General features: G+C 45.2%; 1 protein-coding gene across 1 annotated transcript in view; it reads right to left on the minus strand.

Moving 5' to 3' along the window:
* Positions 1-17,731, minus strand: part of LOC103381164 (alpha-(1,6)-fucosyltransferase) — a 41,586-nt gene that overhangs the window by 9,638 nt on the left and 14,217 nt on the right. Inside the window, exons 2-5 of the mRNA XM_008313396.3 lie at positions 16,789-16,907; positions 14,842-15,004; positions 8,565-8,679; positions 3,983-4,220 (exon numbers count right to left, since the gene is read on the minus strand). Coding sequence (XP_008311618.1) covers positions 3,983-4,220; positions 8,565-8,679; positions 14,842-15,004; positions 16,789-16,907 — 635 coding nt within the window. The remainder of the gene's footprint in view (positions 1-3,982; positions 4,221-8,564; positions 8,680-14,841; positions 15,005-16,788; positions 16,908-17,731) is intronic.

Consider the following 17,731-nt stretch of genomic DNA (forward strand, 5'->3'; position numbering starts at 1 on the left):
AGAATCATCCTGGCAGACACAACCTTCACTCGCTCTTAAAGTCGAAGGGGTTACTATTTTACAACTGTGTGTGTGTGTGTGTGTGAAGGCCGCGTTCTGTCAGGGTGAAATAGCTGGTCGCCGTGCTGCGGACAGGCTCTCATACATCTGCAAACACTGCCTCCGCTGCAGCACACGTCCAAATAAATGGCATAATGAGTCATTAAAAATGGCCTTTCACTGGGAGGAGACATAAAAAACAACAACAACACGTCAGAAACAAGGACAGAAACAGAGGCAGCTGCTTATGTGTGTGTGTGTGTGTGTGTGTGTGTGCCTTCGCTCCAGCGTGAACCGCATATAAAATGGTAGGAGTATAAATTATTGAAGAGAGTAGATATTTCCCCGGTCGTCTTTGCTTATATAACAGGATCGGCCTGATGCACGTTCCGAGGGATCGGACGTATTTTGCCGCCGTGCAGAGCTTCTCAGATCAGACGTGCACTTGGTTTTCCTCCCACGGCTACTTAATTAGATCACAGAGCTCTCCCTGATTCCACGTCCACTCCGTGGCTCCTGAACGCACCACAGCTGAAAGGTGTGAAACTGACCTACGATTCCTGCCCTTTTTTGAAGCGGTGATTCAGGATCGCGGAGCACGGACCGCGGAGCACGGACCGCGGAGAACTTTGTTTGAAAAGTGTAATGATGACTGCTGTGGGAGAGCGAGAGCGACAAGTCCTCAAAACCAGGAGTCTCTCCATTTATAATACATTAGAGATCGAGTTTATGAACTTAGAGGAAATCCTGTTCCAGTTCTTTAATGACAGGGAACGTTATGTTTCTCCTGTCGACTCACTCGTCGTAGCCGTAATATCTCCACCGTCAACCTCAAAGGAAAACTCTCTGGTTGGCAAAATGGCCTTTTGATCATGGAACCGCTGTTCTACCAGAGGAGAACTTCCTCCTGGCTGTGTGTGTTCAGGAGTCTGACTTTGACCAGGTCTGACAGAGAATTCTCAGTGTTAGTGACACGGTGACACGGTGAGGTGGTTTCTTTTTTTTTTTTTTTTCATCCTTCACAGCTGCGATACCAAACCACGATGCTGGGACACAGACATCGCCATCAGCGCCGTTTCCAAAATGAAGCCGACTTCAGCGGAGATAGCTGGTGATTTTAGCACGTAGACCTAACGAGAAGGTAAACTTTTACAACTTCAGATGTTGATTCACACGCCTGGTCAGAGCCGAGCAGGTCAGGACGCTTTATGAGGTTCAATATGTAGGATACCCTACCACTACTGTACGTCTGCTCTTCTGTCCTGGTCCTGAAGCGGTGGCTCAGTGATCACTCAGTGGAAACCCTGCCTGACTGTGAATGGCGTTCAGCGTTCGACACCCAGAGCAGCGCTGGGTGGAAGGACGGAGTCAAAGTCCCAGCTTTTACAATCGGAATGTTAAGTAACAAACACCAGGTTCAGTATTCACTGCACTCACAACACGGGAATTCTGCTGAGACGGGGAAAAAACACTGCAGTTAATTAAAGAGATAGTCACCGCTTATATCTAATTACTATTCCCCAGTTCTGTGCGCCTTTGTCGCACAGCACCTGGAGGATTGTTCTCGGCCGCACTGCTCACAAAACGACATGGCCACGGGCGTGGAGAAGCGTCCACACGGAGGGATTTTAATAGGACGAGGAGACGCAGTGTTTACAGAGCGGGCTGTCCGCTCCATAGGCTCCAGACGGAGTGTTATGGATCTATAGGAGCCTGTTTTTAGAACACTGAAGGAAGACGTTAGATAGCAGGCGAAGGACACATGAAAGGCAGGGGGGAGTGAGAGCGAGGAGAGGAGCCGCGAGAGCTGGAGATAAGAAGGGACGGCCCAGGAGAGCAGGAGAGTCAAATGAAGTGATATGAGGAGAAATGAAGAGCTGAGGAGGAGTGTGCAGTGACAAGAGGAGGAAGAAGAGGAGGAGGAGACAGAGAGGGAGGTACGGCCGCTTTGAAAAGCCTTCAAATCATCATCATCATCATCATTATTAAAGAAAGGCTGTGGAGCTGTCAGCTGAACACACACACACACAAAATTCATTAATCATCTTAAAAATCAGCAGTTCAGTCTACGCCTGTCTGCAGACTGGAGCTCAGACGCTGCTGCTGCTGTTCCTCCTGCTGCTGTTACTGCTTCTGCTGTTACTGCTGCTGCCGCTGCTGCTGTTTCTGCTGGTGCCGCTCCAATCCCGGTTAGCAGGGAAATCCATTTTCTCCAGACAAGAACATTGATCTCTGGTCCGAGGTGGTGTGGTGGAGCAGGTATACATATGAACCGGCCTCACACTAGAACATGCTGTTCATTACAGACAGCTCATTGGTGGAGCCCAATCCCAACGGCGGCCATAAATAACAGGATTTAGAGTCTACAGACACACGGGTGAGTCCAGTGAATACTAACACACACTCCTGGCTGTGGAGACAAGGTTAACCCTGCACCTCACACAGGAACAGCTGAGGTGGGTATAAATTAGACCGGCCTGGTGTGGAGATGAATAATTGATTGTTTGATTGATTTCAAAGGGACGATTAGTTACTCTGTAAAGGCCTGTAGTACTGTAGTACTACTACAGATACTGTGTAGTGTTAGCCTGGTGGGACCTCAGGAATAAGACACATATAACACGGTACAGAGCAGGAAACCAAGGTTCCAGAAGAACTGTGAGCAGGAAACCAAGGTTCCAGAAGAACGGTCTTCCTCTGAACACAGGCCTTAACAGAGCATTCGTTCAAAGGTAAAAATTCACAACACACCTCCACCACAGGAGGCGCCATTGGGTTACTCACAGGCTGCCCTTAGGGATATGTGGTTCTTCCGGGTCTCGAACCCAGGACCCTCTGCGTGTAAGGCAACTGCGTACACTATGAAATCTGTCACTTGAAGATTCAAATGTAAAACGTGTGTGTGTGTGTGTGTATTTACTGAGATTACACACAGGAGTGCAGGGTGTTACTCCTGTAACCTCATCAGGGCCAGAGAAATAACAGCAAAGGTGAGAACATGTTTTTACTGACACCTAGTGGCATGTTGGTTCATTGGTTAAAAGAGCCCAGCAGTAAATGGAAGGTGAACTCTGACCTCCTGAACTGTGGTGAAATGAAGCAGCTTTAACTTCTTCTTTATTACATTTTTTCATTTTTTCATTTTCAAAATCGTCTGACAATCGACTCCTCTGGGAATCGAACCCTGATCGCTGCTTCCAAGGCAAGCGTGCTAACCGCTACACTGTTGAACCAGATAAAAGTTGAAAATTTATATTAAAATACATTATATAAAAAACACTGTTCTCACTTCACAGCTGCTGATGTTACGTCTGTGGCTGTAATGAAAAAGAGGCATTATTTATAAAAATGACTTAATTAGAAACTAAATATAAATGTTCCTGTGTACCATAATCCCAGGAGGCTAATATTTAGGGTAAGTCACAGCCTGGAGGAACACAAAGATCTGCTCAGTAAGGATGTGGAAAAAAAAAACCAAGCAAACATCTCCAACGTCACGTCCTTCTCAGATCATTGTGAATGTGAGGTGTGAACAGAGATGATAAGGAGCCACTGTGCAGACGACAGATTTACTCCACTTCATAGAGTCTAGGAGTAAATGTACTGTAAGTCAGAGGGGAGACTTGTTTACTGATATACAGTCCGGGGCGTTTGGTTGGCAGTCACGGCTCGCAGCACTAACCTGCTGCCGCTACACTCGCTGCCAAAGTGCTTCAACAGAAATTGCATCGTCCTGCTTAGCCATGAGGTTTCACACTTCTGTGGTGCTGCAGCAGCACAAAGAAAGGAAAAAAAAAAAAAAAAAAAAAAAACCTGGCCGACCCAATTTCTTTTTTTCTTTTTTAAAGATAGGATCATGCAAAAAGAAAAAAAAAAAAAAAAAAGAGTTTTTATGATTACCAACCATGTAGTCACAGAACGTGGCACAAATGTGTGTACTGACCTGACCAGTGTCCAGTGGTGGCGCCAGAGCGGTCGGTGCAGGTGTTACTGACGGGCAGAAAGACGGTCTCCCAGCCGCCGGGAGCGTAGCGCCAGTTGTGTGACTCGAGGATGAGCGTTCGCTGCGTGCCGTAGGCGATCATGAAGCAGTAGACCACATGGTGGAGCTGGCAGCCGTAACCGCAGCCTTTGTTGATGTTACACACCAGCTTCCTGGCCTTACTGCAGTCCGGGGGGTTCTGGGAATGGGACGAGAGAAACAACGTTCAACGCCTCGCACTGCCTGACCCTTGGTTTTATACCCCACTTGGAAAAGTAACAACCACGCACTCCATCCATCCATCCATCCATCCATCCATCACGCCCTCAACTAATAAAACTATTTTGGAAAGTTTCTAGAAGTGGGAAGTCTGAGTCGACCATCAGACAGTGGTGACCACAGACCCTTGAACCGAGGTTTCTCTGAAGCTCCTTGACAAAACAAGGTCATTTCACCATGACCTCTCGACCTTTTTCATGTCATTCCCATTGGCTGTTTGTCATCCTGACCTTCATTCTTTCTTCTGAAGTCCCTCCCATTTTTATTTCCATTGACCAATCCCTCTCATATGTTTTTTTTTATCGTACAAAGTCTGTGGCAGATTAAAAATACCAGTCCCTCGTGAAAACAAAACAAGACATTTCTTTGGGCTGCCGTGACAATCGCAGGTCGTGATTGGCTCGGCAGCCAGTCTGGGTGATTTTGCGACGCTCCTGTGCCAACCACCTTCATAAACAGCAATTACCAGCTGATGGGAGTGTTTTCCTCATTAGACCGCTGCAGCTGTGGATGGTTTTGGAAAGGGGGGGAGGGGGGAGGCATGGGAAGTGGAGGGGGGAAAGTGAAATGATGAAAATATGAGAGGAGGTTTGAGAGTGAGAACGATGTCTGAAAAAAAGATCCAGAATGAGGGAAGGACAGGAGGGGACAGAGTAGGAAAGGTTAGAACGTTTCCTCGAGTGGAGTGGAGTACCTGGAGGTGCTGAGAGCTGATCAACGCCACCGCCGTTCAATAACATGAACCCAGTGCAGCAGACAGGACACGCCGCTGCACTCACCCCGTCTGTGTAAACCCACTGTAATAATAATCTGCAGCCGCGACGCTCCGACAAAAAGACCCTGTTTTGGACTTGTTTTCTGTCAGCGGACGTTCACATCTAAGCCAACGTGTCTGCAATAAAACGATATGAGGAGCGAGCGGCGTGGCAGCGTTAGGGTCCCTGCTCTGTGATGATGGGGCTGAAAGGGGACACCGGAGACCGGGTTCAAGGATAATAACGGCAGATGAATGCACAAAGGCAGCCCCAGAGTACCACTTGGAACCGTAGGTTAAGTACCTGGAACAATGCTGTGCTTCTTGATTGTGAACATACAGGGCGCTGTGGGACGTTTGAGGTCAGAAACATAAAATAACAACAATAAAAAAAAAGCCTGGTTTTTCACACACTTAAAGGAGGTTAAAGACTCAGACTCAAACATTTGGATTTGTAAATCTTCAGTTCAGGTTCAGGTTAGTTCAAGTTTCTGCTAAGATTTTAATAAATCAAAGTAGAAGAAATAATATATTTATTCACAACGGTTACATCTGCACACACTCCAGCCCAGCAGATGGCGATAGAAGAAATAGTTCTCCAGCCTCAGCCTGTCTGAGTGACATCAGGGAAGAAGAAGATTTGGTGAACAGTGGAGAAGAGCCGACCACAGTGATTGGCTTGATGAATCTTTTTTTTTTTTTTTTAACTAAATCTTCCCGACGGCAGCTAAGATAAGAGCAGGGTTTTCTGCTGATTGTGCAACAAAGAGTTCCGTTATCACCGCAGCACTTCAACTTGATGCAAAACATGTTGCTGGAAGCTGAGCCACCGCAGCTCACATTAGCTAAAAGTGGCTATGAGATTAGCTTTAACGATTTCTGCCTGCGGTCAGCACAGAACAGACAAGGTGACAGGGTAAAAAAATAAAGTTTGTTTCTTCTTTTGTTTAACTTCTCATCTCACAAGAATTGATTTCTGTTTTATTACCATGTTTTATTCGGACATTTGTTTTTAATCAAATCAATCAATTGCAATGAATTGATTAATCACCAAACTTCAAACTAATTAGAAACATTTGTGTTTCAGATAAAAAAGTGCAGCAAACATGAAACATAAAAAGCTGATCTTCCGATACTCGGCCGCGCCGGCAGCGTCAGCCCACAGCGTTCACTTAATGTGTTGTATTCTATAATTGCCTCCATTTACAGTGGGTTTCATTGTTATTGGCTGACTCTGCCTTTTCCCCCACAACTGTGGGCATTCACAGATGCATTAGTTGGGACAGAGGAGACAACAGACTATTCATTTGGTCTGGAATGTTTACAGTTTCTCTCTGCATGCTGAGGTTTGTTTTTTTGAGGATTATGAGCTCAATTTTAACTGGACCAAGAGTTGATGAATTTGTCGTTTTAATATGACTTTCATACCAGCATTATTATTATTAGCAAGCCAAGCATTTCTCTCAGCAGTTCAGAAAATGGAACAGAACATTCTGGTAGATGTGGTACTGCATGGTCTGATTGTACACAGTGTGGAGATTACTACAGGGAAATACTCACAGAGTACTTCAAACCATGTTATTGTCATATATTCCTATAACAGAACGGCTGTGTTGTCCTGTCTCTGTGTTCATGAAGGGAATATCTCCCTCACCACAGGCTGAAAGCTGCTGCACTTCAGCGACTGTGTCTCTGCCTGGACAGGAGGGTAGAGTGGATTTTTAGGACCACGACCAATCAGCGAGCTGAAGTTTATCACCTGACGCTGACGCTCAGACAAATTTCCGTGCATCCAGAGACAAGTTCGTTGGAGGTAACGGTAACAGCTGTTAAAATGGAGCACGGTTGATGTGATCATTGACCGAGGCGTCGCTGAATCATTTTCATTCAGGTCAGGAGAGGTTTTTTTAAATCTCTGACTGTTGAGAATGTTGAGTTTTTTTCCCTTTAATTAATTCATCTTCCCAAACGAGATGTGATCGACTACGGACATTTGATCAATTCTGCAAGTTATCAGAGCGGACATGAATATTTGATCAATTCTGCAAGTTATCAGACCGAGTGGCAGAACAGTGATGCCTCAACGGTTCTTGGAAAAAACCAGGATTAATCCAACAGTACCGTGTTGAGGTACCAATTGTCACGCTTAGCCACAAGGGTGCAGTATTATGTCTTGAAACCAAGAGTTCATTTTTAGGGACTATTGACGACTAAATCAAAAATTCAACAAAAACAGAAACCAAAACCAAGAAGGGCAGACTGAGGAGGGAATTTGAGTTTTTGATTTATACATTTAGAAAACGCAGTGGCCCAGGACGACTAGATGTTCATGACTGGACAGAATCTTCCACGTGAAGGATTCAGACTTCAGTGTGTGTGTGTGTGTGTGTGTGTGTGTGTGTGTGTGGACAGATGGAGCAGATGGAGAGATGGAGTTAGTTAAACCAGGAATGAAAGGAGAGGCTGGTGCTGATGGTGAGACAGCAGGAAACCAGGGAGCTGTCTGTCTGTCTGTCTGTCCATCTGTGTGTGTGTCTGACACACACACACACACACACACACACACACACACACAGGCAGCAGCTCTTTCCATACAAGCACGTTTCCGTCTTGGAATTGAGTGTGTGTGCGTACTCGATGCGGACGCGTTCTTGCGTCGGTGCGGTCAAATCCATGTGTGTACGTTGGACGTGGTGTGTGTGTGTGTGTGTGTGTGTGTGTGATGAATTAGTGATGGCAGCTGCCTGAGCGGTGTGATCCCTCAGCGGTGGTGACAGCAGCTGTTAGTGGTGCCGTCTCCGCCCAGTCACACTGACTGGGAGCTCTTCATCAAACACAGCGGCTCATTAATGCTGCAGGCTCCGCTGCTGCACCGCACCGCACCGGCCCACACAAGAACCCTGCAGCATCAGAGAGAGGGCGGGGGGGCTGCTGGTATCTTAGGTCTCAGGTTGTGTATCTCATCACCCTGTGTGTGTTTTCACTCTATGTGCCTCTCCTGGAAAAGTATGAAGGGATTTCCCTAAAAACCTCAGACCCTTGGAATGATGTCGGATGGAGATGCTCATGATCTGAGCTGCCTGTAATTTGATTTACTTCACAAATTAGTTACTGGTGGTTTGGTCTGAATAACCAAGTGGTTTAAAGGTTCTGGTTTGGAATAAAAATAAACTTCTGGAAATGAAAAGTTAATAAAAAACATGTCAATAAAACACTTTGGATTCTCTTCAGAAATGCGTTAATTTTTTTCAAGCGTTTTTCAAGTGTGTGAGGAGAAGTCCTGGAAACAACGACCCGTTAGAACAGCTTGTTACCACACCCTTAATGAGACAGTTACGGATGAGGTGACACCACACACACACACACGCACACACACACACGGGCGTGATGTCATCAAAATTCCAGGGTGAAAAAAAAATGCAAACTCGTGCTATCGTGTGGTTTTCCTGTCGTGGTGTGTTTGCATGTGTGGGAGCCAGCTGCTGGACCAGCAGGTGGCGCCGTCCTCACCTGTAGGTAGGTGATTCTGTTCTGGACCAGGTCCGACAGGTCTTTAGCCTCCTTCACTCTCCACTCTCCCACTCCGTCTGCCTGACTGAGGTAGTATAGGTCTGTCATGATGGACCTGAGGACAGAAAAAAAAAAAAAAAGGTTTGTGGCCAGAAGCAAAATGATCGTTTTTTTTTTTGGACATGGAAACACCCTCCAAAAAAACCAAACAAAAAATAAATATTAAAAAATGTGATTTTTTAAAAAATATATGTAATATAATAATGCCAAACACCCTCCAGACTAATATTAATGTTTTGGTTTTTGGTCGTTGGCACCGACGCCGACCAAAGTCTAATTAAAAACCATAAATACTTTAGACAGGATAATTATAAAACAATCATTTTCACATCATCCCAGGTCAAACCTTTGTGACATTACACACACACAGATCTTGTATTCCTTCCAGTACATGTTGACTTTCACGCAAAATTACATTTAAAATGTCAAATGTCCCAATGTTGAACAAGGGTAAAAAAAAAACTAAAAAAAAACGCTGCTCTCTTTTAGGTAACGTCTCAGCCTGCAGCTGAATTAAACAGGAACTGCTTCAGTTTGAAGTATTTTCTTTTACACTGAGCCACACACACACACACAGATGCAGACATAACTTCACACTCTGGGCTAAAGTAATAAGTATTTATGCTCATATTTACACAGGCGGCTGAACATAAACACTAAACGATACAAACAACTGCTGCTCCGGCGTCAGTGCCACGTAGAAACTCACTTCCTCTGTAAAATGGTCGGACGTTATCCCTGACACGACGCGCCTGGAGTCCCTTTTGTCACAGGTCTGTTCTGAAGAGGCCGGCACTTGGCCTTGGCGAACACATTGTCATTATTTATTTATCTATTTATTTATTTATGAACAGGTTTTGTCAAACACAACACAACGGCCCAGTTCTCAACGCCTTTTAACAATGAAAAGCGACAGAATCCAGCAGGAGTGCGAAGGACGAGCGGTGAAACTGTCATGCTAATAGACCTCCCTGAAAAAGTGGAGAACAAATGTACGAATTCTCCTCTGTACGCAAAGGTGCACACTGGCAGCTGCGGATGTCAAGGTGAGTTCAAGGTCAGGAGGCAAACGCTAACACGGCGCCATCTGCAACCTGTGTGTGATCACACGAGCAGGAGGAAGAATGGAAAGATATGAATTGTTAAAATAAATAAAAATAAAGTGCACGACTATAAAGAAAATAAATATAGAGGCAGGGCTGGCAGCTCTAATTAGGAATTCCTTTAATGTTGGATCAGGTGTCAACCGGTACTGTTTGTAGTTTGTAAGGTCTTCGTGCCTTTGTAGTGTCAGCATCCAAAATGAACACTTCAAACTCTGTTACTGAGTTGGATTCATGAGGAAGAAAGAGACATAAAAAATAAAGAGGAGAAAAAACAACCAGATGACTGCGCACACCAATGTCTGCAGCGCCCCCATTTGGTATTATTCTTTGTTAGATAAAGAACACAAGAATGAAAAATGTTTTTGTTTTCTCTCCTGAATACTGCCCTCTGCCTGTGTTTTCTCTTTAAACCTTTTGTTTGTTAGCATTTCAGGTACAAATGCTACAAACGCATTGAGTTGTGTTTATACCACCCCCTGTAGGAGACACAGGGCCGATACTGATATAACGGGGCAGTGGTGCCCTGGTGGTGAAGGAAGCTAAGTGCCGCCTGCTCACTGAGGTGATGCGTTAAAGCAGTGTTTCTCAATTATTTTCTGCCATGCTCCCCCTAGGGGACACCATCACCGACACACCTGCCAGGTCCCTCAACTCCAGGGCCTGTTGTTTCAGTGTTTGTCTATTTTTATACCACACCATTAAAATGTCGACGCCTGAAAGATTAGGTCATTACTACAGTTCAGAGGATTAGTTACAGATTTCAGACGTTTTTTTAATTTTTTTTTTTTATAAAATACAGAGTCATTAAATATTGATCTGTCATGGAACATCACTCTGTAAATAATTATTTTCTACAGTTTTAATCCCATAACGACGGCCCAATAAATCCCTTAAACCATTAAGGGAGTGAAAACTGCCGATGTATTTGTCTCTAAGTGTTGTTCTAACGGAGCAGGAAACCACGCCCTCGGGTTTCTGACGTAACCCGGGCCTGATTGACATCTGGGTTTAATGATAGAATCTCTTATCAACACTGCAGCTGAAAAATATTTCCCCCCACCAGTTAAAAAACTAACGCCGACAACCATCTGGTTTTTGTTTCTGCAGTGGAAACAGAATCGAACGCCGTTCTCCTTCTGGACCAGTGACTCTGCAACAGAACCAGGTTCTGATTGGCTCTGATCAGTAATGATGTAAACATGGCACCAGGTGGGAGGTGGTCATTTATTTTCCGTGGACGTGATATTTGGCAGAGGTTTCTGCTGACTCGGCTCATTCTAAGACAAACAGTAATGAGCGTTGTGCCGGCAGCCATTCAGGATCATGGAGTTGGAGGAAAGTTAATGAAGCGACAGCTAAACATCTCTGCCGCAGCGCTCTTCTTCTTAGACTAGCATTTCAACAAAGACGACAGACAGCAGACAATGACAAAGAGGACAAGCTAATTTATAACATTTATACTGATAAGAAAGTTTAAAAGTTTTTCTTCATCGTCCACTCATCAGCCATTTTCCACCGAACAGGATCCTAGTTTAAAACCAATTCTGGGTTTTCTGTCCCTGTAGAATTCTTGTCGTTGGGGAAGAGTGACGTTGTGTTCGTCCTCTTTGATGAGACAAACAAAAATATATCGTCCCTGCAATGTCTTTGTAGACCCCATATGACTCAGGTGTCAAACATGGCCCACGGCCCAAAACTGGCCCGCTCGGGAGTTCAAGACCCCATATGACTCAGGTGTCAAACATAAGGCCGACAGCCCTGAACTGGCCCGCTCGGGAGTTCAATCCGGGCCGGTTGATGAATTTTGAAATAATAATAAAAAATACTCCATTTTCATGATGTTCTGTAAAACTATATTACATCAAATATGAATATTTTCTAGTTCTCTGAATTGAAACTAAGGGGGAAACATGGACTTATTGTTAATTATAAGCAATTACGTTATGACTGTACTGGTGCGGTCCACTGAACCAAGAGTTTGCAGCCCCCTTATTGAAGCACTCCAGGTAAGCTGAGACACTTCCTGAGGGCCATGAAATCCACCAATAGGAAGAAACCAAGCAGATAACACACGCTGCAGCGAGTGGTGGTTTACGCGTCGCCTCGACGGGATATTTATAGCAAACGCGTTCTTCCTGAAGAGCTGACTGACGATGACATGGTTCTGGGTGGTTGGCCTCCTCACAATAATCTGTCATCTGGACTCTGGCGACAGTGAATTTGCGCACGCCTCACATGCTGCCAAATATTGTGACCATCCACTAACCAATGTGCCCAAACGCCGTGATGTGTTCAGCCGAGGGCAGACGCAAACACATCAGAACCACACGCTCAGGCGGGCCTCATTTACTCCCCACGTCTTTGACCTGAATCAGTCACATCCTGTGTGACTCGGGTGTTCTGGTGCATATATTAAGACAGAGGCACAGAGCTGACAAATATGCCCATGTCCCAATTTAACACTGCAGAATGGTGAACAGCGCTTCTCTCTGCAGCTAACGCCGCATCATCACTCATCGCCCCGTTCTCCGACTGGAACCACAGCCTGAGATTGATGACAGAGGAACCGTCCACCCCCACCCCCCTGTGGGGAGGGAAAGAAAATCCCTAACAAGCAATCGACACGTGAGACAGGTGATGGATGGAATGACATAACCACAGGTCCATGACATCTGCTGTGATAATCCTGAGGTCCAAATGCTGAGTTCCCAAATGTCTCCATATATTTATTCCACAAACGTCAGTTAGTCGGATGGCAAAGACGGATTTCACAGCGGTTACTGCGCTGCGTTTGTAATATTATTTTGAGCGTGTCAGGAGAAACTGAGTATGATCTACAAACTAGAACTGGGAAATTTAGATAGTTTCATTATGGATATGAGGATTCAACAGGTGGTGTGCAACCCACCGGGGGTCTGCAGAGGTACTGCAGGGAGATACAACCGACGACATTTATTATAATTACATATTTTGTAAACCAATCGTTTTTTGGTTTCTGCTTCCTGTCTCATTAAGAGATCCGACCTTATTATCATCAAACTTGTTTATCAAAATTACCCAGAATTCTCCCTTAACGCCCGTTTGTATTAATGTTGATAAAAAGAGAGAAAGAAACGTCATCAGACCAGCAACGCTCTGACAAGAGGCTAATACATGTTACATTAACACAGTCTCACAGTCCCTGGTGCCAGACACCATGAGTGAGACTCCTGTGGAAGTGGAAAGTTTCAGTCTCTCTCTCTCTCTCTCTCTCTCTCTCTCTGGCATTAGTGGTGACTCACTCGCTGCCTCCGTGGCTTGTTCTGAAGGTTCATCATGTGCTTCCAGAGCCAGGCTAGGAGTCTGTGAGTAGGTAGGTCGGTGAGTGACAGGCAGGTACACCGGTGACTCATTCCCTGCCCTGATTGGCTGTTTATTACAGAGGAGCCAGAGCCTCCATATTTTTTCAGCCAACGTTAATGCCGAGGGACACAAGTAATTTATAAGAATAAAGAAGAGGAGTTATCTAAGAAAAAGCACCACCAAAAAAAAAAGACGGTTATTAAAATACCCTGGGACTAAAAGATGCAATTTTGGAGCATGACTATGAAAAAAATATATATATTATTTTAGAGATTTATATAATGAAATTCCATCCACCTCAGAATACGTCAGCGGTGAAGTGACCTGAATGTCTTTGTGGAGCCACAGCGTGGATTTCTTTAGCCTGACGGGGGAGATTTTAAACTCTTACAGCGTGGATTTCTTTAGCCTGACGGGCGAGATTTTAAACTCTTAGAATATTTCTTTGGAACTCACTGAGAACTTTTCACTTCATCTGCTGATAAGAGATGTGAAACCCAGTGCCCTGACTTCAAGAACACATTTATGATTAAATTTGGAACCTCCTGAAACACAATCGTCATCTCCTCGGATAAAAGAGCAGGGCAGCAGCCTGGGCCGGGACGCCAGGACACGATCACTGTCTGTGTGTGTGTGTGTGTGTGTGTGTGTGTCTGCAGCAGGTGAGGAGGGTCAGCCTTTGAAAAGCTCCTTAAAGCAGCACAGTCTAAAGACCGTGGACTGTGTAAACCACTTCAGCGGGATTACGATAAACCACTTTGGCGGAGAGACAACAGGCCTTTCTTGATTCACAGCGGTGTAGCCCGCTTCCCAGATGACTGAGATGGGCGGTGTGTACATGACCTTTGCTCTCTGTCTCCAAGCAACAACTAAAAGCAGCCCCTTGCCGGTCGGTACGATCAGCAAATGAGAGCAAATGTCAGCGAAGCGTGGCACCACCTCCGCGGAGAAGAGGACACGTTGATGGATTTAGTCATTAATATGGCCTTAATAATTAATTTCAACAAAGAAGTTTTCCTTTAAAAATGCAAAGAACAGCAAAAACACTCACACTTGAGAGAGTGTGAGTAGTGACTTGGACTCAATTAAGATAAAGATTAGGATTTTCAAATTGATCGCAGGGGGACAATTTGGGATAATTCAGGGAAAACAATGGCAAATGAACCACTGCAGCAGTGAATAAAAATGACATCAGGAAAAAAAAACCAAATAAAAAATAATCACAAGAATAATGAGGGAAAATGGGGGGGGAGGAGAGTTTCTGCTCCTCCACTCGTCCTTGAAACATTTCTTTGAAGGATGAGTCATTATGTCTAAATGTCTGATGTATTTCCCATAGGTTCAGTCAGTGAATGCAGCATCATCCCAGCACATCAGCCTCACACTCCCAACACTCATCCTGTTCAGTCAAAGACGTGCAGGTTTATGAAGGAAGTGAGGAAACTCCTCTATTTCTGGGCCGGTGTAGTAAACATGGAGCGCCGGCCAACTGCTATTGGCTCAACACGAAGGCTGGGAACAGGTGGAACCAATATTTCCTGGCTCGGTGCGACAGCCAATAAACCCTAATCCAAGATAATCCTAGCGTCACCTGTGATCAAACTTTAATGAATATTTTGATACATGGCGACGAACGCGGTTATTTGCTGGATTTTGCTAAGACCGGTTTGTCCTTCAAGGAGTGAAAAGTCATCAGACGGAGAAACAGCAGACGAGTCGTTGATAGAAGATGGTGGAAGATAGACTGACCAGAAGGGGGCACCACTCACCTCTCCTGGTGTCCCAGGTCCTGTAGCAGGGTATCAGCGTACTTCTGCCTCTCGTTTTGATCAATAGTGGCTAGTTTCTTCACCTCGCTACGAACAAAGTACCAGAACTCCTTAACGCCGTTATCCACCCTCCTCCGCAGCTCCTCCTGAGTGGGTCCTGGGCCTGAAGACGGAAAAAAAACAGAGAAAAAAAAACATGTTCTGTGACGACAGACGGAAAAAAAACAGAGAAAAAAAAAGATGTTCTGTGACGACTGTTGTTATGAAGTAGAACATTCTGTTTTCATGATTACGACTATGACCACGAACACTTTAGTTTAACCTGTTATTATGGAGCTGTTTGAAGTGTTAGCAGCTAGCAACTTGGTTGACAACATGTGGTTGAAGTAGTGATTACTACACTGTGTTAGTGCTGTACTTTAGAAAATACATGTGGTCTTTTCTGATTGCAGAGGTTTTTTTTAAAGGCAAAGCGTTTAACCTTTAGCTGCTGTGAACGCAACCTAGAGTTTATGACCTAAAAGGGAACTTTTTTTTTAGCCATAAAGCTAACTGGATCAAACCTCAAAGTACATTTTTCTGTACGTTTAAACAACTCAATGTTTAAATAAGATACAATTCACAATTCTTTTGTCATAATGGTAACTGGAAAACAAAAGTACGTCATGATGCTGTTCCTAGTAAACGCTACCTCGTAGCCTAATAATTCACTAATCCATTAGTAGAACAATTGTAAACGGACAATATTTTCTAGCTAGCTCCTCCCAGAGGAATGTGCTAGGCTAATTTCTGCCCTTAAAACAGCCCCATAACCACAGAGAACAATGGTTTTAATTTTATTTGTTAACAACTTAAAACGTACACACAGGCTGAACACAACGTTGATGCTAAAAGCTAGCACGACATCCACAAACAGCCCAGTAGCGAAAGGCTAAAATAGAGTGTTTTCACAGTCAGTGTCGTGCAGCTCAGTCATCAGTAAACCTGGATACATTTCCCGTAACAGCCTGTATGAGGCGTCCCGTAGCCGAGTTATGAGCCTAGCCTCACATGACTGTTTATCTTAACGCGACGACGAGCGTAGCAACTTTCTGAGTACACAGAATGTGGAAAACTGATTAAGGCTCACGTCATTGGACCTGCTTGGGATCAAATGAGGCTACAATAGCCTGGTGTTGTCTTCAGTATAAACAGGAAAATGATCCCATTGAAATGTTATTCCTGGGTGTTGCTCTGACCTCAATAATGAGTACTTGATCGCTGTTTTCATGACAACGTCTCTCTGATGTGTTTCCTAACACACATTCACGGAAAGGAATTCCAAACCCTGCCTGAACTGAACAATGTTGACTTCACCACAGTGAGACAAAAACAGGAGGGGAAAGACAGCCGTGAGCAGGAGGAAGAAAAAAAGATGGCTGCTGGACAGAGAAGCAAAAAAAAAAAAGAAAAGAAAAGAAAATCTGTTTTTTTAACCTTCACAGCTCCCCACTTCCTCCCCGGGTGGAAAACTGCTGGAAGGTATTTTTAGAATTTTCTTCCCTCGTGGCAAAATGGAAAGGCTGACCCTGAGCTGCCCTCTTCCCTCACATGTCCTTTATTTTCTCCATCTGTCCATCCCCCGCCCCGCTTCCCCCGCCTCCCCCTCTCTTCCATCACTGGATTCACACATTTCCTCCCGTCAGCTGACTGGTTCTCTGCCCCTCTGACCGTTCTTCTCTCTCATATCTCGGCCGTTACGACTGCTGAGCTGCAGCAGGTTTAATGCCAGCTCAGACTCCGACTCTCGCTGCAGACAAACACCCGGCACAGCTGCCGACCGGTTCCACGTCCTCCAAATCACAGGCCTAATATTTCCAAGCTCTGCACCAAATCCTTTCTTTGAAAACATTTTTTTGCGGCCCCCGCCCTGCCCTGCCCCGCCCTGCCCCGCTGTGCTGTGCTCACCGTCTCCAGTTAGTTTCTGAAAGCTGTGGATCTTCTGTTTGGCTCTGGTCAGCTGGTCCTCCAGAGAACGCAGTCTCCCAGCGGCTATGGACCCGGCCTCCGCCTGACCCTCTGGTATCCTGGCAGAGAAGAGAGACAAGAGGAGGTTAAAATTGTATTATTCAGTTGACTTTTTTTTTTAAGCCTAAGAAACACAACAAGATTTTACCCATAATTCCCAGTTTGAGAAAATGTCCAACAAATGTTCTCCACGTGTGTGAGGGGAACAGAGTGGCGTACAGTCAACTACAGGTTTGGTTCTCGTGCTTGGTTCAACAGCTGTGCCGACAACCTCCCGACCCTTTGACCACAGTGCCAACCTGACCCAGTGGCACGTTCCCCTTCGTCTGGACCAGAAGCTGCTCCAGGATGGAGTCCTCTCGTTTCTGACAAGTTAGTTTTCTGTGCTACAACACTGCAGTGCAGCAGCCTGAAACCCTGCCCTGTTTTATTTATTTTGAGCTCAAGTTCATGGTCAGAGGATGGAGTCACTTTTTGGATTCCTCACAGAGTACGTATTCACAGAGTACAACTTCATTCCCTGGTACACACTTTAACAAATACCTCATTTCTCCTCTTATACAATTTCATACTTTATACTCAATGTGATCATCGCCCTGGGGAATACTTTGACCTTGACCTTGACCCTGACCCGACTGGTTAAAAAAGTTAAAGACCGGTCCATGTCCTCCTCATCACAGCCCCAGGTTTGTGACATTTGTCCGTTTGTGTTGAACACATGAACTCTGGATCACTGCACCGACCACTGCACGCTGCTGCAGCAGTGGCCGAGTCGACCTCCTCCACCGTAGACGTGGCAGAGACTGAAACGACCGATCATAAAAGAATCATCAACCCTTCCCTGACGCGGTGCTACAGCGGTCTTTTCCGCAGCTTTCTCCAC

The sequence above is a fragment of the Cynoglossus semilaevis genome, chromosome 7, assembly GCF_000523025.1.
Source record: "Cynoglossus semilaevis isolate Cse_v1.0 chromosome 7, Cse_v1.0, whole genome shotgun sequence".
NCBI classification, from domain to species: Eukaryota; Metazoa; Chordata; class Actinopteri; order Pleuronectiformes; family Cynoglossidae; genus Cynoglossus; species Cynoglossus semilaevis.